At 39.9% G+C, this 25,554-nt stretch overlaps 1 protein-coding gene across 1 annotated transcript in view; it reads right to left on the reverse strand.

Annotated features, from left to right (window-relative positions):
• The window catches only part of cpxm2 (carboxypeptidase X (M14 family), member 2), a 133,646-nt gene that overhangs the window by 81,604 nt on the left and 26,488 nt on the right, over positions 1 to 25,554 (reverse strand). The window contains exons 3-4 of the mRNA XM_048551466.2: positions 23,680 to 23,789; positions 11,891 to 12,030 (exon numbers count right to left, since the gene is read on the reverse strand). Of these exons, the coding sequence (XP_048407423.1) occupies positions 11,891 to 12,030; positions 23,680 to 23,789 (250 nt within the window). The remainder of the gene's footprint in view (positions 1 to 11,890; positions 12,031 to 23,679; positions 23,790 to 25,554) is intronic.

Consider the following 25,554-nt stretch of genomic DNA (forward strand, 5'->3'; position numbering starts at 1 on the left):
CATTCTGCTAGTAGCAGCATTTCTTAAAATTTACTCCAAAATTACTGGATGACTGGGCTCAGGAATAGGGCAGAGCGACTTACAACAGTATTCTGAGGCTATGCTGATCTTAAAGATCAGGAAACTCCCCATGGAATATCAGAGACAGGGACTCCTTCATAAATATAAGATAACAAAGTGTGGGGCTGGATGAACACAGCAGGCTAAGCAGCATCTTAGGAGCACAAAATCTGACATTTCGGGCCTAGAGCATCTGCAGTCCCCATTATCTCTGATCTCTTTCATAAATATGCCTGTTTCTTTTTAACAGAATTGAAGTATGTTCAATGCAATTACATTAATTTGGTGTCAACCAAAATTTCTGTAAAAGTCTTCCTATCTATAACTAATTTCAGCAGTTGATTGTCTGTAATTGTGAACAGCAACTTGTGTTTTCATTTGGTGCACAACTTGCATGTGCCTTTGTCTGTTCTAGTCTCCCTAAAGCAATTCAAGTCAGTAGCTGTAATGTAACTGGGAGAAGGCTGCTGGTGATCAGTGGGTGATAGTGCACATAGCCTTGTGGGGTGATCTCAAGCAGCTTTGGATTTAACAGGACTGACATTTAGACTGCACTATTTTGTCAATGCAACATCTGCCATCTTGCCTAGCTTGTTGAAAGGTACCTGCAAGGATATTGGCAGAATGGCAGCGATGAGAGCATGAATGCTGTCAGCCTGAGAGGGGACTGCAATATCATTCATCATGGAATCACTGTAACTCCGACACTGCAAAGCTTCAGCATTCCTCGCAACTGCTGGAGCACATGTTGTTGGACTGCTGCAAGTACCTACAAGCCGTTTTAAGCACTGATATCAGCAAACAGTATATCAAAGTCGGAGCCTGCATGGCAACATGCTGAGATTCAATGACCTCGCCTGAGCTTCCACTGCTGCACTCAGGGCCTGAGTGGCTTCTGCTTGTTTTGCAATGGAAAATAAGACATTAGCCATTAAATACCACATCATTGTTAAGTTCACATGTGCTCTCATAAGCTTAGCCAGCTCTTCCATATTGGTAAAGATTATTTCAAAATTCTGCACAAAGCTATGTGTAAGTTGGTTCTGGACCTCTCCATACTCAGTAATAGCCACTGTTAACTTTCTGACAGATGTGCCGATGCATCAAGCTTTTGATTGCTCATTTCAATCAGTGTTATTCGATATATTTCTCAAAGTCCTCATCTGAGTTCCTTCAGTATCACTAGATAAAAATCTTCAAGCTCTGCCCACCTCCCCACCACACCCACTGTGAGTGCACCAACACTAAATGGATTGCATATAGCTATTCACGAAGGCAACTTACTACCAGCTTCTCAAGGTTAACCAAGGATGGACAATAAATAAATCTCAACAATTGTGTATTTATTTGTTCAATTTGAGCCTTAGCACTTAATTTTGGAACAATTCTTTACCTTAAGAATATTTTCACAGAGATGTCCAACATTAAGTTCTGTTTGGTCATCTCTGATCTCAAATTTTTAAAGTAGAGTTGTTTCTCCTGTCATGTCCTTCTTAGCATGATTCTTCACTTGTATTCCTTTAAAGCTGTTTTACATCTGCAGTATCCTATTGCTGTTTCCTTGCTTTTAAGTTTCTAATCTTGTAGTGTCAATATATTTTTAATCTACTGTGCAGACAATTTAATTCTGTAGAGTAGCAATTCTGTCTTCAGTTCTGGTAAAGTGTTACTAGGCCCCAAATGTTGACTCTGCTTTCTCTCCAGAAATGCTGCCAGAACTACTGAGTGCCACCAGCAATTTCTGTTTTCGTTTCAGGCTTCTGTCATCCACAATTCTGTTTTGTTTTTGTTTACAGCCTTCCTGTTCTTATGTTACAAAGTTTTAAACTTCGAACAGTAGCACACTATATTATTTCTTTCCAATAAAGCTTCTGATTCTATACTTACGGGAATGCTTCTTTTTTTTTACTTTTGAAGTTTGATGTTCTATGAAATAGATGTTCTATTATCCCTCTATTGCTTGCTTGGTTTTTCCCATCTTTTGAGATGAAAATGGTGGTTTATTATCTTCTGCACGTAATGGAGGTTTTCCTATTTTCTGTAATCCAGATAGAGGTTTCTTGGTTTCTGAAGGGAAATACTTACAGTTTCCCCTCTTTCACAACCTAATACAATGCACCACCCTTTGCTTGATTTTTGAAATGAACTTCTGTGGCTGCAGTCTTAATAAACCGTTCAGCCAAATTCACTGTTTAAATCTTCATAGATTGTTTCATAGATTAAAATTCTTCTGTCAGACTCTATCTCTTAAATCTTTTCAATTGTACAATTGTCACTTTAAATCTACCCCATGATGTTGCTGATGCTGCGATATCAGTCATTACTTCACTGCCCTTGACTTCTCTGTTGTAGCCACACCATAAGGGGCTCTCTCATTATGTCAGCAACCCTCCCATGTACAATAAGTGCTTCTTTTTAACATTTTATCATTCCCAACTTGCTCTTTTGGTTTTGTTTTGTCCTCCCTGCTGCTCACCAAACTTTACTATTGGAGCTCTTAAACAATTGTTTTCCTGACGACACTCAATTCAGGAATCCCTATCGAACCTTCTTCCCTAAGGACTCTGTGACTGCCAAGTGTAACTAGTAATTTTTTAAATTCTCCTACTAACCCACACTGCTTCTCCTACACTTCTTACCAGCTGTGAGGTGAAGGTTTTTATTTGGAATGGTGCTTTTTCCATTGCACAAGAGCTGCAGACACATGACAGCTTGTTCTGCTGACTCACTGTCTCAGTATTCGTGAAATGTTACTGACTTTGAAGCAGAAAACTCACGGGCCTTCTTGAAAATTCTCTCTTGGCTTTTTGCACCATTATTAATTTGAGATATACAAACAATAATCCCACTGATGATCGCCATGTTTGCATGCTGTGGAACAATCACTACTAGCTAAATTATTGAGTTGGAGGGCTACCACCAACTCTTTCAAATAGCGGATCAGAAGGTCTGTTTGATTTACAGTAGTAGAGGATGAACCACAAGTCTTTACAGGTAGCGGCATTTCTTTATAACAAGATATAGTTTGTTGCATAACAATAGGTAACATTATATTGGCTAGTTAGACATAATTCATCAGGTTATCAGCAGCCAGGGATAACATGTCTGTCTCCGTTGGAATCTTAAACTAGAGTTCTGATTCTCTCCCCAAGACAGCACAACATCATTAAATTGAATGGAGCTTAGTGCAGCCTCCATCATTACCACTTTCAGAATCATTATCTGATACAACATTTACAATAACTCACATTCCTAACAGAACCACTGTCCAAGTAGCTGTTTATAGGTGTGAAAATCTTGCATCTTCTTCACAGTAAGGCAAACTGAGGCATCTTATAATCTTCGACAACTACGACATCTAAGCTTCTTGACAAACAGAATGCCGAACAAATCACATGATTCTTTTCATTCTTCCATTTTACCTGAAATTCAAGAGACAGCCTCAAAACCACAATTCTTAAAATCTTTGTACTTGTCAAAACTCGTCTCGAGACTATGTCCCCATCTTCTGGGTTTCAAGTGAGGAGAAACACAATCTCAGTAGCTACTTTGTCAAATCCATCCACACCCTGGTCATCACCATTGCCTAGAGACTAAACTGGACCAGCTATAGAAATACTGCGGTTAAAAGAGCAGGTGGGAGACATGCAATTCTGCGGTGAGTAACTGATTGCTGACTTCCCAGAGCTTATTCACCATCTAGAAAACATACATCAGGAGTGTAATAGAATATTTTCCATTTCCATGGCTGAGTGTTGATTCAATAACATTCAAGACGCTCTTCAGCATCAAGGGCAAATCATTCTGCTTCAAGCCACCAGCTTAATCATTTACCCCTTCCACTAGTGAAGCACAGTGCCCAGACTCAGTTAGCAGTCTAAACTTACTTTCAGTCTTCATATTTCCAGTGGTTACTTCCAATTTTCTTTTCCACTCCAGCTGCAAAGTTAATGCATTTACATTATACATCCACAATTGTAAAATTAGCTTTGCATCTGAAAGCAGGTTTTGTATTATCCTATTCAAATCTACAGAATAGCTAAATACAACTAGGGCTTTTCCTCTCAAAGCAAGTCCAGAACGTAAATGTCAAATAATGATTCCACCAGATCTGAAGTGAACCTTCCTCTCTGAGTGATTCCATTTTATGTGGTGCTTTGTTGACATTTTAAACAAGCACTGTGACTTCCCAACATGAATCACCTACAATCTAACTTCCACTGTGCTGACCCCAATTGGGTCAACTGAAGTAATCTGACCAAGGTAAAGTTGATCCATAATTATACCCCTGCTAACATTCTTATTCCCTCCTTACATCTGTATGGATAAGGAAAATGAAAGGATAGCTTATTAAAATTGGCTGTAGACAATATCCATTTGAAAAATGCATTAACAATTCAATGAATTAGTTATTCTCTAAGAGCCAACCATATTGAAGAAGCTGCAAAGAATATAATGATCCCAGAGAAAGCTGGCAAATTGATTGCCTTTTTAAAATGCATTTAGTGCACGTAAATCATTGCCATTTTCTATCATTGTGTTTTATTTTTAATTAGCACCGACAGCACTGATTGTAGAGCTAAGAAAGATTAAATGAAACAAGCCACATCCCCTCCCACACATCTGATTTACATTCTGGAAACTTTTCCCCGGCACAGCAAAAAGAAAGTGAAAGGCATCACGCTTCAAAGAAAAATAAGGTGCCTAATTCTTTTGCAGGGTCTTGCAATTTTAATCAGTGCTCCTTTAGTTACAAGCCCACTCACTGGAGAGTTCACTTCAAATTGCAAATTGCACAAAAACCTTCTCTGCTTAAGACACTAATTAGGATGAGCATGTCCGGTCATTTAATGGCATATCATACACAATACATTATTTTCCAAATAGTTATTAGAAAATGGGCAAAACACTGTCCAGCTCCTGCTTACTTCATTCCCATCGCGCTCCACAGCAGAATACATCAGAATCTGACAGAATAGGGATGGTCTTATAGCTTAGCTGCACTTGCAACGAAGGCTGAATGATCTTTTAATAGTCCCAGTGGTCTGCTTATAATTTCCACCTCTCTGACAGTTTCTTGATATAAACAAACCAAGCATACTGTTGGCCCATGATCAGGCACCATGAAAGAAACATGCTGTGCAATTTTAATTGGAGCACATGGGGAGACCTGTGTATGTATTCACTGATTGTACCAAATGTTGCTGAACTGTTTTGAAAGAGTTAGCAGAATTCAGCTAATATGAGATGTGCTAATCCAGCACAGATGAACTGCCAATTTCAGTGAGGTGCTCATAACATAAAATAAATCATGTTGAAAACATTTTACTCTAATATTGTTGAAATGCTGCTGCAGTTACCTTTTCACCTTTCATGATTTCTTTTGGTCAGGTTTGGGACCAGACTCTGCATTTAAGCTCTTCTGCCTTCAAATGGAAAAAGGAATAATGCTCAAAACAAAAGGAAATTTTATCATGGATGTCTGTCTTTGTTGAGGAGTTTGGTCTGGATGGAGCTGTCACCGGACCTGTGTATTTCTCACCTGGTGCATATTTCTCACTAACCTTTGTAATGTGGACATCTGTTTTGCCAATAGAGGAACCAGCAGCCCTTGTTTATTTCACAGGAAAGCTAACTTGATCAGTTATTTATATTTAGTTTAGTTTAGTCCCATGCCGGATGAGGCCATCACGAATCCTCTCTGATGAAGGGTCTAGGCCCAAAACGTCAGCTTTTGTGCTCCTGAGATGCTGCTTGGCCTGCTGTGTTCATCCAGCTCCACACTTTGTTATCCCACCTTGTAACTTTGTTTCTGGCCTGAGATGTGGTGTCCCTTGGGTCAAACTGACCACCAGTTCTTTCTGTCTAATGAGAGTCCTTTCAGACTATGATCACTTCATCTAATTTTAGTTACGGAACTTCATTGCTTTATACAGAAGTGTGCAACTGCTCAGTAAATTGTCTTTGCAGACACATCAATACTCTTCAAAAGAAACTCAAAACAATCAAAAGGAGCCCAAAACATATTTTGCACTTTTTGTTCACAACAACATCTTGCAGAAATTTTAATTTTTTTAAATATCACTGCTAAGTACATTATACAATTTGTACATCATTTCGAGGGACTTATTGAAAATGATGACACATTCATTGTGGCAGCGTCCAAGTTATTCTAGAATGATGGGCTCAAAAGAAAAAAAGAAGAAATAAGAAAATTGAAAAAAATTAAAATAAAATTAAATAAAATTAAAATTAAAATGCCCAACAAAAGAAAGGGCCTGGTGGCAATCTGCAAAGAAAAATCAAACTGAATAATGCAATACGATGCAGTAAACAGATGTCTAATAATATTGGAAAACTAGATAGTGTTCCGTGTAGAAAATCATTGATGAAACTTTAATGATGAGCCAAGAAGAATTAACACACTAGTTGGCATGTATTAAAACATGTCTTTATACTTTAGGAAGTAATACAACGGAATTGTTTTCTAAAAAAAACATATAATTTCACAATTTAAATCTCAAAGTTTTTCTTCAATTTCAAACCTTTTTTTACAGCAGTCGATGTTGTATTTTGTTAAGTGTAAGTGTCCAAAGGCTGAGTATCTATAATTATTCATTGACCAGCATTCCTTTGCTTCATACATTACCCACATGACCACCACTCCCTTCCCTACAAGAGTAATCACATCCCCTTATACACCACAATAGTGATCACCACCCTCATCCCAACCCCAAACAAGGAATACCTTCTTTCCCAATTGTGTTTACCTCCCTTTCACACCCAACAAAAATGCTAAACTCCACTACACTGTCAGATCCTGGAGATGCTATCTCTTCTGACATCAACTAAGCAGGAGCCAAGGATTCCAGAAGGTGATTCAGGAGTGGGTACAGGGCAAGTGAGCCCTGTCTATGATAAGGGTCTAGGGATGGGGGAGCGTGGAGGGTGGTAGAGAATACGTATTGTGCTTTGGAGATGAAGGAGGGGGTTGCATGGGCGATGAAGGTGAGCACTGGTTTATTATGTCCTTAAGCAATACAATTCCAAAATTTGGTTCAATTCATAAACATCTGATTTGTGTTAAAGGGCTGCATATCTTTTCTTGCTTGTCATGATTATACATTTCAAAATGCTCCACTTCTCTAACATATTGCTGGATGGCCTGGATGCCATCTTTTCTGAGAACAATGGCAAACAGGCTAAAAAATAACGAGAGATACTGTAGACAAACCTGTCTAAACATCCCTGAACATCAGCAAACTAGTCTCACCAGCTCCTGGATGGTTTCAATTATGGTTGTGATGGGCCTTTTGTTTCCCCCATCAACTCGAGCCAATTTAGTTTTGCCAGGGCAGGATCATTTTGCATTCACAGTCAGGTATTGTCAGCGGTGTCCCGGAAAGTTTAAAAACAGATCAAGGGGAGGCACCACTGGTGATGTAGCTGTCAATGGGAGGCAACTCAAGGCACCCGCATTTGCCACTTGGCCTCCTGGATGGTGTTCCAATTCATAATTCTACGTGCTGAGAATAAGGGCCCACCGCTGAATTCAACCAGAAGCTATGGACAGCACGGCCTTGTGATTTTTGGTCCATTACTGTTACAAATTTACGACCGTAAAGTACTGGTAGAACTTTCTCACACTGAAGATAACCACCAAGCCTGCTTTATCTATCTGGGTGTATTCGCATTTGGCATCAGCCAAACTCCAGGAAGCATACACTTTGTGTATTCCTCTCTACTGGCCCACCAGTGAGCCAACACTGTCCCAATACCATACAGGGAGGCATCACAAATCAGTACCATATCTCACTTGGGGTCATAGTGAGCCAACACCATAGATGACGTCAGCTGCTTTCTCACTTCCCCAAAGGCTACTTCTTGGCTATGTGACAATTTCAATTGTAAGTGTAAGGGTGCCAAGATGGAGGACAGGTTACGTATGAATTTTCTGTAATAATTCACAAATCCAAGGAAAGGTCTAAGCTGTGGTGCAGACATAGAAGCCAGGGCACCTTTAGCCGCCTTCACTTTCTCTTCCAATGAGTGTAATCCAGTCTTGTCAACTCTGGAGCCCAAGTAGGTCACTTGAGGTGCCTGGAACACACATCTTTCCCTTCTAAGGCATAGATCCACTTTGGAGAAATGTTTAAGCACTATACCCACGTTCTCCAAGTGCTCTTTGTTGTTTTTCCATGGTTATTAGCATGTCATCCAGATAAATGGCAACATGGGGTCAACCTTGTAAAATGTTCTCTACTGTCTGCTGGAAAAGGATGCAGGTTGATGATATGATAAATGGCAGTCTTCTGCTTTGGTACAAGCCTTTCTGGGTATTAATTGTGGCATACGTCTGGAACTCCTCATCCAGTCACAATTGCGGGTAAGCATGGTTCATGTCCAGCTCCATGAAAGACAGCCACCCATCTTGCCCGTTTTGTGTATGAATCCCCTGTGTGAGAGGTTGGGTATATATCCAGCTGTGAAAAGTGGTTGACCATTTGTTTAAAATCCCCACAAAGGTGAACTGACCCATCACCCTTCACAATCAGTATGATTGATGTTGCCCATTCCACTAACTGGTCTGGTTTGATTATTCCTACTCTTTCTAGTATCCTGATTTCTGCGTCCACTTTTGCCGATAAGGCAAATGGCACTGGGTAGGTCTTGCAGAATCATGGCATTGTTTCCTGCTCAACACGCAGGGTGACCTTAACTCTTTTGACTGTCCCTAGACCTTTCTGACAGAATTCTAGGTATTTCATTAGGACCTCACTCAGACAGCCATTTTCTAATCGACTATCACTGGTAACTGAACCAGCAGTTTTCCATAAGAATCTGGAACCCAAGTTGTTACCCTGGATTGTAACAGTTCCCTGGCCTGTACTCAGTCTGGCTGAGATCTTGCGCAAACTTAAGGGCTGGAGTCCAGAGTGAATTTGTTAAAGAGTAGTTCTGCGATCACTGAAACTGCTGCACCAATGTCAACCTCCATTAGAACAGTTTTAACAGTTAACCAAACATTTCTTTTGATTGGTTCCGATTTTGATGTTGCTAAGCCATTTATCTGTTCTAAACTGGATATTGGCAGACTTTCCAGGGTATGCAGTCTCCCGGGTACTGCTGTATGAGTTCTCTTACTCAATTTAAGTCGAGCATAACTCCAAACTGTTTTGAATCCACATACTAGCAACAACGACTATTGTTTGCCAGCCTGGATGCTGAAGAAAATTTTCATCATTTGGCCAAGATTTGACTTTGTTTTGGGGTTTTGCAGTGGGTTGAACGACAGTCCCTTTGTTCAGGATATGTCCTGAGTGAGGCTATGCAATTGCCTTCACTCAAGTGGTGTTCCCTAAGCTCAATCCAACAGTGAGTATGTCTACTTCCAACGGAATGTTTTTTTCAAAGGAGTGAGCAATTGAATGGCTAGTTTTGGGTAAAGGAGATTTGTAGGATAAAACATATCTAAAAAGTTTAAGATTATTGACTAGAAAGAAAATGATTAAAGAAGAACAAGTTTGAAAAACCTAAAGAAACATAGGAAAATACTATGCATATTCATGGTTCTGGAATGGGGAAACTTCAGTTTATGAGGATAATTTGAAGAAACAGGATTTGTTCTTCGATAGAAGAAGGCTGAAAGTAGATTTGATCGATGTTTCCAAAATGATAAGTGAGCTGGACAGGGTAGTTTGGGAGAGACTAATTTCCAAACATAAAAGGAATAATAATGAAAGGGCATGGAGTTAAAGTAATGTTCCAAAGAAGCAAGGATGAATGAAGGCAAAAAAAACACTTCTCTCAGCAAGTAGAATGCACTGCCTCAAAGTATAGTGGAAGCAGGTTCAATTGAGGCATTCAAAAGGGCTAATGAATATTTGGATAGAAATATAAGATATAGGGTTAAAGCAGGTAATGGTGGTCATTTGAACAGCAGGTGCAGTTATAATGGACTGAACAGCCTCCTTCTGCACAATGAAAATTCTGTGATTCTTTCGAAAGTAGACAGATAAATGATTACAAAGCAAAGATTTTAAAATTTTGCATCAGGGTGGATGAAGATGTTGTGGAACTGTGCAATTCCAGTTTAAGTACTAGGTAGGACAATCCATACCAGCATTAAGCATGCCGATATGAATAAGCTGTAGAAAGATGGCCAAGCTGTGAAGGGAAGAAAAGACTTGCAGCTAAAGAGTGATTATTTGTCACTTCTGGAATGACGTGTTGAGAGAAATGGTAGAGTCTCTCAAATATAAGAGAACTTTCAAATCTGTGATTGATTAATGTTTATACACAGCTAAGACTTACTGAGGGAAAATATTTTGGTACTGGAGAAGAAACTAAGCTTATGGGGGGTAACTTCAGCATTGGATAAGGTGTGTAGATTCTGTTTGAGATCAGAGCAGACGATAAGGGCACGTAAGTGAACAGATGAAAAAAAATTAAATGTGGAGCTATTAAAGTGGAAGTCAGGAGCTGTCTATTGGATTTGTGACACTGACATGAAGGGAATGCAACTGTGAGGAACTGACAAAAATACAGATTTCACTTCCTTTGCCTTGCAGTATTTTCTATTCTAGCAAATACAATGAAAAAATTTCAGCTCAAGTGAAATATAACCATAATTCTAACACCAACATCTTTCTCAAATGTGATAACAAAATGTATGTCTATTACATACTGCAGATGGCACAAAACCTGGAATACTTGTGAATTCTGCGCTGGATAATAATAGATTTTAGCAGGATACAGACAACACATCCATCCTAGGACAAGCCAAACAGAGACACGCACGAGAATTCCTGGAAGCATGGCATTCCAACCGGAACTCCATCAACAAACAAATTGATTTGGAGCCAATCTACCACCATCTGAGAAAAAGAACAGGAATTGACATCACCAACACAGGAAATGGCATCACCAACCCAAGGAAACCTAAACACATAGATAGAAAGCGGGACATAACGCCAGCGCTTTGTCAGAGGCTCACTGATGATGTTACCTAGAATGGTGACGAAATGTCTGAAAATGAACCTTCCAGCTCAGTGAGCAAACTCACATCTAGAACCTCAATCTGAGCTGTAAATCTTTTCAAAACTCGCTAGGATACAGACAGCTAGGTGCATGGCCTAAGAGGTTGAGGGTGTAATTTAATGCAGAAAAATGTGAATTGATATATATCGCCAGGAATAAAATAAAAGATACTATTCTTGAAGGGATTTGGGACATAAGGACCTGAGGTGTACCTGCACAAATTGTTGAAGATGGCAGGACAGGTTGATAAAAAGAAACATAGAACTGATTTTCACTATCAAGACAGGTAGCACATATCAATTTTGTTGATAAGAACCCATGATATACAATGTTTGTCCTGGGGAAACAAAACAAAAATTAACAATCTAACTCATACACATTTATTACAGAAAACAAAAGTGAAGAGGCAGTGGAGAGGAGATCTGATCGAGATATTCAAAATCATGAGGAGTCTAGACAAAATAGACAAGGAATAACTGGTGCCATCAGTTGAAGAGTTTTGAACCAAAGGATTTTGGTTTAAGGCGATTGGCAAAAGAACCAAGGAGACATGAAGAAAAGTTTTTTTACGTAGGATTTAGAAAACACTGTCTGGTAATGCAGTCAGGAAGGCATCAGTCATGGGAGCTCAAAAAGGAATTTAATAATAACCAGGATCTAAAGGCAGGGTAATAGGGATTAGGTTGCTCTTGCAGAGAGCTGGCACAAAGATGAAGGCATTGTCTGCAGAAGTGAAAGGTGTTTTGCTACAAAATATTTATTTTGTTCCAAAGGTGGTGGGATTACTTACGACCAAAGTGAGTTTCTTCCTTGTGTTACAACTCCAGTGAATTTAGTTAGTCTTCTGGCATCCACTTCAAACCACTGTGAATAATCATTCCTCCCAGCACACCAAGCTCCATCATAGAAGTCATCTTCAAAGATGCCAGCCTGTGGGTAGAAAAACTAGCTTCAAAACTGATAGTGCTAATTTGCTGGAGTTCTTTTAACTTTCAGAATGTAAATAGCAATGACGACAATAACTTAAATCATATCTTGCTATTTAACTGCTAGACATGTAAAATCAGGGACCTACTGCCAGCAACAGCTTTTATAGTAGCAATGAGATCATTAACCACATTTAATTATTTTGCAATCATTAGTTGCCTTCTAATTACATGAACACTCATCATTGATCTTTATGAATAATTTTCCCTACAAATTAAATTTTAATGATAGAAATGGATAACTGTGGCCTAGCACATGAGGAGCAGAGACAGTTATACATGTTGAACTGGTACATATGGCCAATAGTCGGCCACGAACTTGAGGGTTGACTGACTGATAAGTACAATGGCAAACCTGACCCAATTTAACAAGTGGGCCCCATTTAGATGGAACTTTGAGATATAAAACCCCAGATTGGGGCCTGGAAGCAGTTCATTTTGTTCGGACTGATACATGGATAAGGTTCAAGTGGCAATAAGGTCAGTCATAAGGGAGGGTTTCAGGAATGTGGAAATTGGGGACTTTAAAATAATGGTAGACCAAACAATTATACAGCATCTGACGAAGCATTACTGATACACCTGGCTCCATATTAAGCCTTATTAAAAATATTTCTTGGATGCCTGTGTTTCTGGTTTGACCGCAGTTGTTGAACAGACATTCACCATGGGAGGCCATTAAAAAGTATTCTTTAGACTCTTTCTAGTACAGTAGGACCTCAATTAACGTAAGTCATGAGTCTCGGGATTATAGTATTTGCAGCAGGTCTTTCACTTTCGTTATGATATCTAATGCCAGAGCATCTCTATAGTGTCCTATGCTGGTGAACTGAATTGTTGCCATTAGGGTGACAGACATCAGTGATGCTGACTGTAACATGAACGTCTTGCCTTTCATCTTCGTGCTTCTGTATCCTGGCAGGACTCTTCAACAGGCTGCATTAGTACTGCCAGCGAACGATAGGCTTACATTGTGTTCCTACACTCAGTGTGAGCAGGTATTTCACTGAGCTGGCTGGAAAGTCACAGACAGGAAAACAGTTTCATGAAAACAGATTTTGTCCACAATGCCATTTGTTCTGGATTCTGGCTTCAGAATGATCTGTGGTCAGCAGGAGGACAGTGAGGTTGGTGTCAGTGAGATCCTGCAGAGGTTATGCATTTGATTTTCACTGTCGCCTCTATGTGATCTCTCAAATACCCTTGGCCAATTGTCAAGACATGCATGTCCAACTGTTCAGTGGTTCTCTCTGTCCTTGAGATGGCTCTAGATATTCATAGTTCCTGGATTGGTCTATTTCATATTGATACTGAGGATTATCCTTGCCACATTTCAATCTGATGCTCCAACATTCATGTTTGAAGACCAGGACATATTTACTTCAATCCAGATGGTCCAGACACAGGGGTTGACCACTGTTATTTGTAAAACTCTAATCCCACTTGACTAATTCCACTCTGATCTCTTAATATCTTTGTAAGTGTGAAGGTAATGAACGAAAAGGTGCAATGCAGAAAAAGGGACAAGAAAGGAGTCAGAGAGTAGGCTGTTTGCTTTGGCTGCTCTGGTAAGGCCCCGAGGCAGCCTTTTGCAGTTCAAAAGAGCTCTGCAGTTGAAAGAAATGACATTCAGACCTGAATTTTTATGACGGTATATTAAAAATGGTGTAAAAGGTACAGAAGTAGCAATTTGATGTTCAAACATAACACACCCCATTTTTGTGAGGGTTGCCCTGGGGGCCGGTCAGGATTTCTGCTTGGAGATAGCTGGCTATTAAATCATTGGCCACCTCCACTAAACGTGGGCTTTTATAATCCACAAGTGTGAAAGCTGAAGTGTGCAGTGTAGACCAGGTAAAAGCCAGAGAGATAATAAAAACAGGCCATGCTGAAAATCTCAGCGGGTCTGGCAGCATCTGTGGAGACAGAAACAGAGTGAACATTTCGAGTTTGGTATGATCCTTCCTTTGGAACTGGAGGTCCCCTTCCATTCCCTGGTAGTGCCTCTGGAATTGCAGAATTACATCTGTGGCTTGCCAAAAGTCAGAAGTGGTAATAAAAGCTGATGATTGCACACCAAATGCTGAAGCAGTCCATATCTATATTCAGCAAGATCTGGATAACGTCCAGGCTTGGGGTAAGTAAGGGGCAAATGGGCTTCGCCGCATAAGAGCCAAGAATTGACCAGCGCTAATAACAGAAAATCTAACCATCTCTCCTTGATGCTCAAAGGCATTATCATCTCTGTATCCCAACTGTCAACAATCTTAGTGTTACCATGAACACTGGCCTTTCCATACAAAACACCATGGAACAAAAGTAGGTCAAAGCCTCCAGATTCTGCATTAAGTAAATCACCTCCTGTCTTCTCACAGTCTGTCCACCACCTAGAAGGCATAAGTTAATAGTGTAATGGAATACTCTCCTTTTCCCCAAACAGGCGGAGCTCCAAACTCCTTCAAAAAAAGCCAATTCGATATATAACAAAGGAGCCCCTTGATCAGCACCTCACCAGAACTTTTAACACTCACTTCCCTCACAAATGATGCTGTGGCAGCAATTTGCAAGATGGATTGTAATAATTAACCAACATTCCCTTGATAAAATCTTACAAACCTGTGACCTTTATCATCTAAATAGACAAGCATAGCAAATACATGGCAACAGCACCACCTGCTAGTTCCCCTCCTGGCTTAGAACTATATTACCAAGCCTTCATTGTACCTGGGGAATAATCCTGGAACCCCCTTCCTAAAGAGCACTGTGAGTGTTCATAGAACTCTTCCTAATTTTTCATTACTTTTATTCTTTTGTCAATTTTGAATTAGGAGCTTGAAATAACTAGCAGACCTTGGGACAGTTTGTGTTAAAAGGGAAAGAACAGACCAACAATAATCAGTTGTTTGAAGGCTAATTGCAGGCTTATTCTTGATTGAAAATTTTCTAACAAGCATAGCAACACGGGAAGACACTTTGTTATCTCTAACACTGGGAAGAGTATAGTGTTTAAACAAATAGCAGAAGTTAGCTATTAATGAGGTCAGAATCTGGGAATGGCATCCCAGAAGTCTGGAAATTCATTACTTGCAAAGTCGATTTAGGAAATATTGGAGTGACTATTTGGGGGTCTTTGGCTATTTAGTTTTACTGTGTTGCAATTACAGGGGTTGAAGGGCTGATTAGTTCAGCTGCTTGTCTCCATGCTGTGATCATGTCTCTATGTCCCAAAGACTGAAGTGGATCAACACAGCAGCTCAATACCACCACCTTCTTATATGCATTTAGGAACAGGCAATAAATGATTACTCAGCGTCACCCACATCTCACAAACAAGTACATAAAAAATTAATAAATTGTGATTTACAACAGCAGTCAATGTCAGAATCTACCTTAATAACAGCAACACAAAGACCATTAGTTCTTACTGTTCAAAATAATTAAGGAAAATCATGGCTTTTTATCCACACTATCATGCATGATTTCATCTTGTGATATGACAGACTATTAACTGAATAGAATCTTGCAGTTTACGCCCAAGGCAGGCTATCTGATAGGTTTGTCATTTATTATAATCTGTTGAAAATAACTTGAAGACACAACTGAGTTCTGCTCAATTTGTATAGTGTCAATTGATGTTAAAGTGTTTGACATGTCTGACGTGTTTTAAAAAGTGTTATATACCTGCAGCTGCAGCATCACAATTTTTATGTTAACTCAGAGGACATGGCACGCCCAATATATTTAAGACTTTTGCAAAGTTTGTTCTACGGTATTCACATAAAGTTAACATTATTTGGGTGTTTTATTTCTGTTCAATCAATTCTTCGCATAGCTATCAAGTTGCAATGCATCCTGATGTACATTTTACTGATCTGCTGCAGGCTAAATTAAACTACCATTAAACCTCTTGGCCTATGAAGTGAAATTTATTGAGCGTTGTTTCTTCAAAGCAGAATATTTTTAAACAGCCAGGGCTCTTAAGTAAGAATGACATTAATCTGTCCAAACTATCTTTATGCAACTGACAGAGAAAAATGCATACCTGTGTAAAAATTATTAATTACACTTATATTAGTGTGCAAAATAAAAATGTAATATGTAAATGTGCATTTAGGGGCAATTCAAGGGCAATGACAGATGGGCAATAAATGCTGGCTTAGCCAACAGCATCTACATCCTGTAAATGATTTGCTGAAAATACACATTAATTACAAAAATATATCTATATCCTTTGTATTCATTGTAATAAGTATCAATATATGACTATCAATTTTAATTAATAAATTACTGAATTAGGTAAATGTTATTTATATTATATGTAAAAATATCAAACTGCTGGTGGGCATAGAATCATAGAATCTCCGCAGTACAGAAGATGGCCATTCAGCCTATCGTGTCTCCACCTGTCCTCTGAAGTGCATCCCACCCAGCTGCCTATCCTATATTCATAACGCTGCATTTCCCATGGCTAATCCACTGAGCCTGCGCATCCCTGAGCACTATGGGCAATTTAGCAAGGCCAACCCACCTAACCTGCACATCTTTGGACTGTGGGTTGAAACTGGAGGATGCAGAGGAAACCCATGCAGACATGGGGAGAATGTGCAAACTCCACACAGTCACCCACCCGAGGTTCTAATTACTAAACCACTGCTATAGAGCAAAGGTGATCAGGAGCAAAATCTTAGTGATAATTTTAGCAGGTGATGTTTCCCTCATTCTGAACACTATATGGATGCACAAATATCTTCAACAAAAGGATGAAGGGAGCAAGGAAAATTAGTGCCACCAAAGATAAAAAGTGAGATTTCAAGATGGCTGCTTGGATTGTATCTTAAAACTGAGGATTCATTCCTCTGAAATGGTCAGCAGTTGCCTAACATCTGGATTATGAGATATAAGGAGGGACATTTTTTTAATAACAATTGGAAAAGAATTTTCACTTCAGTATTTCCAGCACAGATCAGCTGACTTCACATCCTCACGAACTGTGCAATGCTTTTCCAATCATTTTGTTTATGTGCCAATATCATGAGGTATTGATGGCCAATTTTCTGATATTTGCTTCTCAGTATCATGTTCTTTGGACATGGGTTTTTGACTTGCACAAAACAAAAATCTAACAAAAGATCAAACCAGTTCCTGAGAGTATTATCACAGTGTTGGTCTAATTTTAGTTCAAGGCATGGGGTAAAGTAGACAAGAGAAAGGAAATGCAGTGGAAATACATAATGGGTAATGAATGTAATACCGCTTGTGTCAAAATTAACCCTTACACATCAACTACGCAATGAGCACCCTGTTTCATTTTGGAAAGTCAAATTATATTTAGATTTAGATTTTATCATCATGTGCACTCAAATGCAGAAGTACAAGAGTACAGTGAAATGCGTTTAACGTCTCCACATAAGGCATCACCTTAAGTACAAGGCACACAGGTACAAAACTTAAGTACAACGTAGTAAAAAGGAGAAACAACGTTTAAAAAAAGTTAACAATCACAGATCTTCATGGAATGTAGAAAAATAAATGAATAAGGTAATAGTTAATATTAAAGCCCTTCTTAACATAAACTGGAAATATAAAGTGCTGGTTATAATAGGTGGCTGATTCATTGTTCTTTGCTTTGTAATCCCATCTAATTGGATTTCATTGCTTATAATAAATGTTGCCATGACTGCTCCCATTGTTACTTTAGCACAATGTTTCATCAAATTAAAACTGCTTTTTGGTTTATTCAAGTGAGAAATAATGAGGATGACCAATGTTAGTATTGATCATTTTTCACCTTAACATTAGTTTCATTGTTTGCAGTTACTGTACACATAGATTATTTGATTCTGTAATGGTATCTGGTCAACAGAAGTTGTTTGATAAATATTTAAGGTCTCAATAATGATTAAAAAGTTATTTTTAAAAGGGTAGGCTGCAATGAAGACCAAACTAACAAGTGATTAATGAGACTTAATTCAAATGGACTATTTTTGTACAATGCAAGAGAATTTCCAGCATTATTTTTCACAAAGTCAGTGGTGCATGAAAGAAACTGCACAGAATGTACTGACCGCACTTTAAAAAATAGTTTTTATTTATTTTTCATCAATACAACAATTCTTTTAATTTTGAACAGCCAATGATCTATCATTTGTTTCAGCAGGTGAGACAGTTGTATAATAGATAATTATGAAATCCTTTCCTCGCACTGAACTTGTGATCTTTAATATTATCAACATGGAATACACTCAACCAAATTTTGCATGATTTTATAAAAAAGAGAAACAATGGGGGTAATGATATCAGTCCTGCAGGGGCAGCAAGGAGACAGGATTGGAGAATAATTAGAAAATAGCAAATTGGGTCAATTCCTCAACATGTTCCCATTTCCAAGTGAATCTGCTCGACTGGTGTACTTGGTGGACTAATAGGCCAAATGGATGTTCAACTGTAAGTCAGTTACTGCTAGTCCCCTTTTACACTGCTAGCCTCAGTGCCTTGGCCACTTTTAGATTTTGAAATGTCAGAAGGCTTCAGAGAACAATCCCTTTATGAACTACCCTCAAGGTCCTCAACCTGCCCCAGCAATGCCAACTCCTCCAATGGGGCAGCAAACCAGCCAGAATATGAACCCACTGATAGGTTGCTGCCATGCAAGACCCAATCTGTAATTGGACACTGACCATAGAAGCAGCCTCTTGATTGGCTGTCTTATTTCAAATCACAATGCCGTGCTGCCGGGAAAATGATTGAGGCTCTTGGCTTGAACAACAGAAAAAAATTCAAAGCTGGTGAGATTCAGCCGAACAATTTGGTCCACCACACTGATTGATTGGTCAAGTGGAACCACCTACTTTAATTCATATTTTCTTGTACTTTCCACCGATTTTATATTCTTCTTTTTCAAGTATCTGTATCTATTTGACTTTCTGTTCAAGAATATCCTTGGTGTATGCCATGTTCTACTAACTACATCTAACCCTTTAACTTCCTTTTCATTGTTCTGGTAAAAACCTGGAACCTATGCCCATTTGTTACTGAGCCACCATCATCAGGCAAGCTGTCCTTTGCTAATTAACCTCTTCAAGCCTTACTAGATTAAAGTTAAAAGACAATTTTAATGTTTTTAATGACTAAGACCTTTTCCTATTGGTGTCATTTCAGCGTATCTTCACTGCAGTGGCTCTTGTACTGATTTCAAAAGATCTGTCAATAACAGAATCCCATATAATGTTCCCAATGTGGCCTAAAACCAGTGTTTTATGCAGATTCCACATCACATCCTTGTCTTCAGGTTCAATAGTGCTTAATGCAAACCGCAGAATCAATATTTGCCCTTCCATTTTGGGTTTATTAGGTTCTTGCTTTGGATAAAACTGCAAAGAAATTTCAGTTTGATGCTTTGATTCACAGGCACATCTGCACTCAAGGATCACAGGATCTCTTCCCTGCCGCTGGTACAACGTCAATCCCACTGGTGTGGTAGGGAGAGGGGGTGATGGAGTGGAGAACGTTGTTAAGACCAGTTCAAACTGGCTATCACCTTCTGATTTTTAAAGCAATGCTCTGAAAATCACAGCCAGAAAATGCTTGAATTTCTAATGCGTGTTTGATGGACCAGAGTCTCTGGTAGCATTGGATTAAAAGAACATCATGAGGTGTTTTACTTTCTGGATTATTTGAAAATAACAGTGATTATAGTATTCCGGGGGGATACTGTATCCATGCATATTAAAGGCGAGAACATATTAGGAGAATGTAAGGAAATAGAATTCCTATACACCACCTGCTTCAAGAAAACACAAACATTAGTTTTGTAATGCTCAGGATTGTTCACAGTCCATTCTCCCTATGTTTACATTTCCCCTGTTGCTACTAAGTATTATTTGTGTAATTTCTAACAGAGCAATACCCAATTAACTGTTCTCACCTGCATGGCCCCAGTTACACCTGTCTTTTTGTGGGGTACATGGAACATTTCTTGTTCCAGTCCTACACAGGCCTCCATTCATAACTCATTCTCTGGTACATCAATGACACCATCAGTGCTGCTTCCCTCTCTTATCCGGAATTGGAAAAGTTTATCTATTTCACTTCCATTTTCCAACTTCCTTTTCGTTCCTTGACATCTCTATTTCCATTTCTGGGGATAGGCTGGTCACCAACATCTGCCACAAACCCACCAGCTCTGACAATTGCCCTGACTATACATTCTTGCACCCAGCTTCCTTAAGGACTCTATCACATTTTCCCAGTTTATCCACCTCCGTCACACCTGTTCTGATAATGTCACCTTACACAGTGTGGAGGGGTTGCTCAGAAATGTCTACCTTCTTCCTCAACTGATGATTCTCCAATACGATGATTGACAGGACCCTTAGTTATGTCTGATCCACCCTCCATTCTTCTACTCCCATCCCCTCTTTTCCCTCCCACACATCAATAGGGTCCCCGGCCCACATGTAATGTCCCAGCAGCAGTCAAATCCAAAGGGTTGTAAGCCGCCATTTATGCCGTCTCCAATGGGACGCTACCACCAGATACACACTCCCCTTCCCTTTTTTCTCAGCATTCTGCGGGGACTGTTCCCTCTTCTGCACTCTGGTCCATTCCCAACATCTCCCCACACTCCCACAGCATCTTCCCATGCAATTGCAGAATGTGAAATGCCTTCCCATTTACCTCCTGCCTCCTCATTACCGTAGGCCGCAGACAGACCTGCAGGGTGTAGAAGTGATTTCCCTGCACGTCACTCAGGTCTGCTTTATTTGCTGCTCACCACATGTCTTCAGGCTTAGAGGGAAGCTAAGGCTGAAGATCCATCTCAGCCCCCTCCAGTGGTCCCCAGAATTACAGAAACGAAACTTATGCCAATTCAGTTCACGCCACATGATATCAAGAAATGGTTGGAGACACTGGATACTGCAAATGCTATGGGCCCTGACAACATTCCAGCAATAGTACTGAAGATTTATGTCCCAGAGCTTGCCACTCACTGAGCCAAGCTGTGTCAGTACAGTTATAACACAGGCACCTACCCAACAATGTGGAAAATTGCCAGGTATATCCCGTACAGAAAGAGCAGGACAAATCCAACTCAGCCAATTACTGCCCCATGAGTCTACTTTCAAACATCAGTAAAGTGATGGAATTGTATCAGTGATAATGGGAACTGCAGATGCTGGAGAATCCAAGATAATAAAATGTGAGGCTGGATGAAGACAGCAGGCCCAGCAGCATTAGCTTTTGTGCTCCTGAGATGCTGCTGGGCCTGCTGTGTTCATCCAGCCTCACATTTTATTATCTAGTAAAGTGATGGAAGGTCTTTTCAACAGTGCCATCAAGAAGCACTTGATATGCAAATGTTCAGTTCAGTCTCCACCAGGATCATGCAGCTCCTGACCTCATTGCAGCCTTGGTTCAAACACAGACAAAGGAGCTGAATTTCAGAGGTGAGATGAGAGTGACAGCCTTGAAATCAAGGCTGCATTCAACTTAGAGTGGCATTAAGAAGACCTAGCAAAACTGAAATCAACCGGTATCAGGGGACAAACTCTCTGGTGGTCAGAATCACACCTGACACTTAGGAAGATGGTTGTGGTTGTTAGAGCTCAGTCATCTCAGCTCCAGGACATCTCTGCAGGAGTCCCTCGGGGTAGTGTCCTGGGCCCAACCATCTTTAGCTGCTTCATTAATGACCTTCCCTCCATCATAAGGTCAGAAGTGGGGTTGTTCGCCGATGATTCCTCAGATACAGAAGCAATCCGTGTCAGATGCACTAAGATCTAGACAATATCCAGGTTTGGGCCGACAAGTAGCAGGTAACATTTGTGCCACACAATTCCAGGCATTGACCATCTCCAATAGGAGACAGTCCAATCACCACTTCTTGACATTCATTTGTGTTACCATCACTGAAATCCCCACTATCAACATTCTGGGGGTTATCATTGACCATAAACTCAACAGGACTCACCACACAAACACAGTGGCTACATCAGCAGGCCAGAAGCTAGGAATACTGCTGTGGGTAACTCAACACCTGACTCCTCAAAGACTGTCCACCATCTACAAGGCACAGGTCAGGAGTGTGATGGAACACTCCCCACTTGCCTGGATGGGTGCAGCTTCAATAACACTCAAGAAGTTTGACACCATCCAGGACAAAGCAGCCCGCTTGATTGGCACTACGTCCACAAGCATCCACTCCCTCCACCACCAACATACAGTAGCAGCAGTATGTACTTTCTACAAGATGCACTTCAGAAATTCACCAAAGATCCTCAGACAGCACCTTCCAAACCCACAAATCACTTCCTTCTGGAAGAACAGGGCAGCAGATACATGGGAACACCTCCACCTTCAAGTTCCCTGCCAAGCCACTCACCACTGTGACGAATATATATCACCATTCCTTCACGTCGCTGGGTCAAAATCCTGCAATTTCTTCCCTTAGGGCATTGCAAATTAACTCAGAGCAGGTGGACAGCAGAGATTCAAGCAGCTCACCACTGCCTTCTCAAGGGCAACTAGGGAATGGGCAATAAATGCTGACCTGCCAGCACCACCCAAGTCCCGTAAATGAATAAAAAAAAACGTTGGGGAGACCAAATGCAGACTGGGTGTCCACTTTGCAGAACGCCTACATTCTGTTTGCAAAATGACCCTGAGTTTCCAGTTGCTTGCCACTTCAACACACCACTCGTGCTCCTTGGCCATCATCTCTCTCTCAGGCCTGCTGCAGTGCTCCAGTGGTCCACAGCATAAGCTGGAAGAGCAACATCTCATTTCCACTTAGTGACTCTGTGCCTGCAAGGACTCAACAACAAGTTCACTAAATTAGAGCAGATGCCATAATTCCATGTCTTTTATCCTTTAGTCCTGTTGTGGCATGGGTTGCTATTAGCACAGTAACTCATTCTAATATCTTCCTAGGCTCCATGGGTTGCATTCGGCACAGCTCACCCTTTTTCTCACTTTTAGCTCTACTTATCTTATTCAGCATTTCTTCTGCTCTGGCCTGCTATCCACAATCTCCATGTTTACCTACCCCTTTCATGGCTCTCTCTCTGGGCTCTGACTTCACCTAACCGCTTACCTCTCCCCTTCTAAACCTGCCACATTCCCTCCACCAACGCACCACCATCTCCCCCCAAACCCCATCCCTCACCACTTTGGCTCCAACATAAATACCAGTTTTTTCCTAACTGCTAGCAGTTCTTCCCACAGACGTTGCCCGACCCGCTGCGTTTCTCAAAAAGATTGTTTTTGTTTCGAATCTGCAGTTCTTTGTTATATTTTCCAGTTCTCACTACTGTGATACACTCCCACTGTCAGGGAATCTCTTTGAACTACAGTATCTTAATGTACTTGCTCTATTAAAGATGAGATTAAAAAGCTAGCCATACATTAAATGAAATTATTGTGAACATAGTTAGGCAGATAAAATGACAGAGTATTTATATAAATTTAAATCCTCCTACCTACACCCGCAGTAATATTCTCTTGATGCTGCTTCTTTGATGTAATACTAACCTCACTTAACAAAGTCGAAGAAATCACTCCTGTGCCGAACATAAATATTCTTTTAAATACATACCTGGATATTCAGTCTGCCTCTGTGAGCCCCCAAGCCATAACGCTGGACAGTAGATGCATGGAGCTGGAAGTCATCAATTCGCAAAGCCTCCAAGCCCAGAGGAGGACATTCTGGTAAAGAACAGGAGGAAATAATTCAAATCTGGAATACATCAGCACTAAACACTTTAACACACCAGCCTGCCCCTGCCATTTATTGCTTCTGTCCAGTTGAAATGTCTTCTTGGCTATTCATGTGATAGAATTCCACAAAGGCAAATAAAATATAACAAATTTTCTTTCAAGCTAATCCCTTCCTAATTTAAAATGCCAGTTAAAGATACTTTGTTCTGCTTTTGGAAGTCATGGGTAGAAAAACTAATCCTGGATTTGAGTACATAATCTGGGCTGACTCAATGCAGCACACTGACTTGAGAATCTATTGTCATGACCATAAACTGCACTGGTAATTTCTGTTATTAGAATAAGAGGTTTCTTTCCAGTGGCCTAGTCATAATTTATCCTTTGACCAGCATCACTAGAGCAGATTATCTAGTCATTATCAAATTGCTGACTGTGGGTGTTTATCATGTGCACATTGTCTGTCACCTCTCCCACATTATTTCATTGGCCTAATTTCAAAGATACTTTTCTGGCTGTAAAGCACCTTGGGATGTCTTAGATTATGAAAGGTACTGTAAAAATGCAATTTTTTTTGACCAATTATACTAACTGTCTGAAATCCACCAACGCCCATGAAGCACAATCTCCCTGCTGGATATCATGCCAGAATTTTGAACCAGAGCTTCAGTTTTTACTGTTTAGAATTGTCTGGAACAGGACCTGGATCCTACACTCACAGACCCACAGTCAGAATGCCATGCTCTAAAACTCAAAAGCTCATTTATACATTTACTGAAACCAATATTAAACAAATAATGTTTACAATTAAAATGTTAAATCAAACATGCTTTATATGTTTGTGGAACATTGTGGATAAGATTGTATCCCTCAATGGAAACTTCACAATTTGTTTCATAAACATTTCTTTTAAAATGGCTACAGTTTAATATGAAATTTTCCGACTATTCACAGTTCAAGAATATTAGATCAGACTCCTAGTAAGAAATCGGTGAAGATAAAGTTATTTTGATAGGGGCAGAAGCAGATTTCAAAATATTAATGTCTTCAGCTTAACGTGAAGTTGCAATTCTAGCTATGATCAAGTTAGGGTAGAAATATTCAGCAAAAGAAAAGTCTCAAGTTTCTACAATTGAAAATGCTGAGGTGTGAAGACAGTAAACGTCATGACTGCTTGCTAACTTTAAAATATGGTTTTATTTGAAAGCAATTCTGGCTACTATTTTTGCATTCTTCCAAAGATTTCTTGGCTCAATAATCAACTGTGACTCATGTGTTGTGCAAGGAAAAGTCACATTGAAAAGCTGCTGACAAGAGAAATCTGACTGTTTTTGTCCAAAGAATCTGTGGTTTGCAAACAGGATACAGGAATCAACCTTCTAAAAAGAAAATAAATACTGTAGACTGCCTCTAAGGGTGGAATATTCCCAGGCATGGTCATTGGCGAGTACTGGGGAGAATTATGTGAAGTTAGCAGTGAGAAGCTTCCTGACATCAAAAGCATGATGCCCCATTTTCCAACCAAGTGTTAAACTACGAGCCAAGATTTTCGCTAGAGAGAGGCTAAAGGGCTTTTTGTATGCATCAATATCCTCATTGTTATATCATTTGGTCCCTTTGATGTGCAGCTTCTCATTCTCCCAATCACACGTGGAACCACATATAGGTCAGATTGAGCTAGAATCTCCATCAAATATTGTTGTCCTTACTCCTCAACACAAAGAATGAAACTCTTAAGTTTTACAGATGGTCCTCA

The sequence above is a fragment of the Stegostoma tigrinum genome, chromosome 20, assembly GCF_030684315.1.
Source record: "Stegostoma tigrinum isolate sSteTig4 chromosome 20, sSteTig4.hap1, whole genome shotgun sequence".
Taxonomy (NCBI): Eukaryota; Metazoa; Chordata; class Chondrichthyes; order Orectolobiformes; family Stegostomatidae; genus Stegostoma; species Stegostoma tigrinum.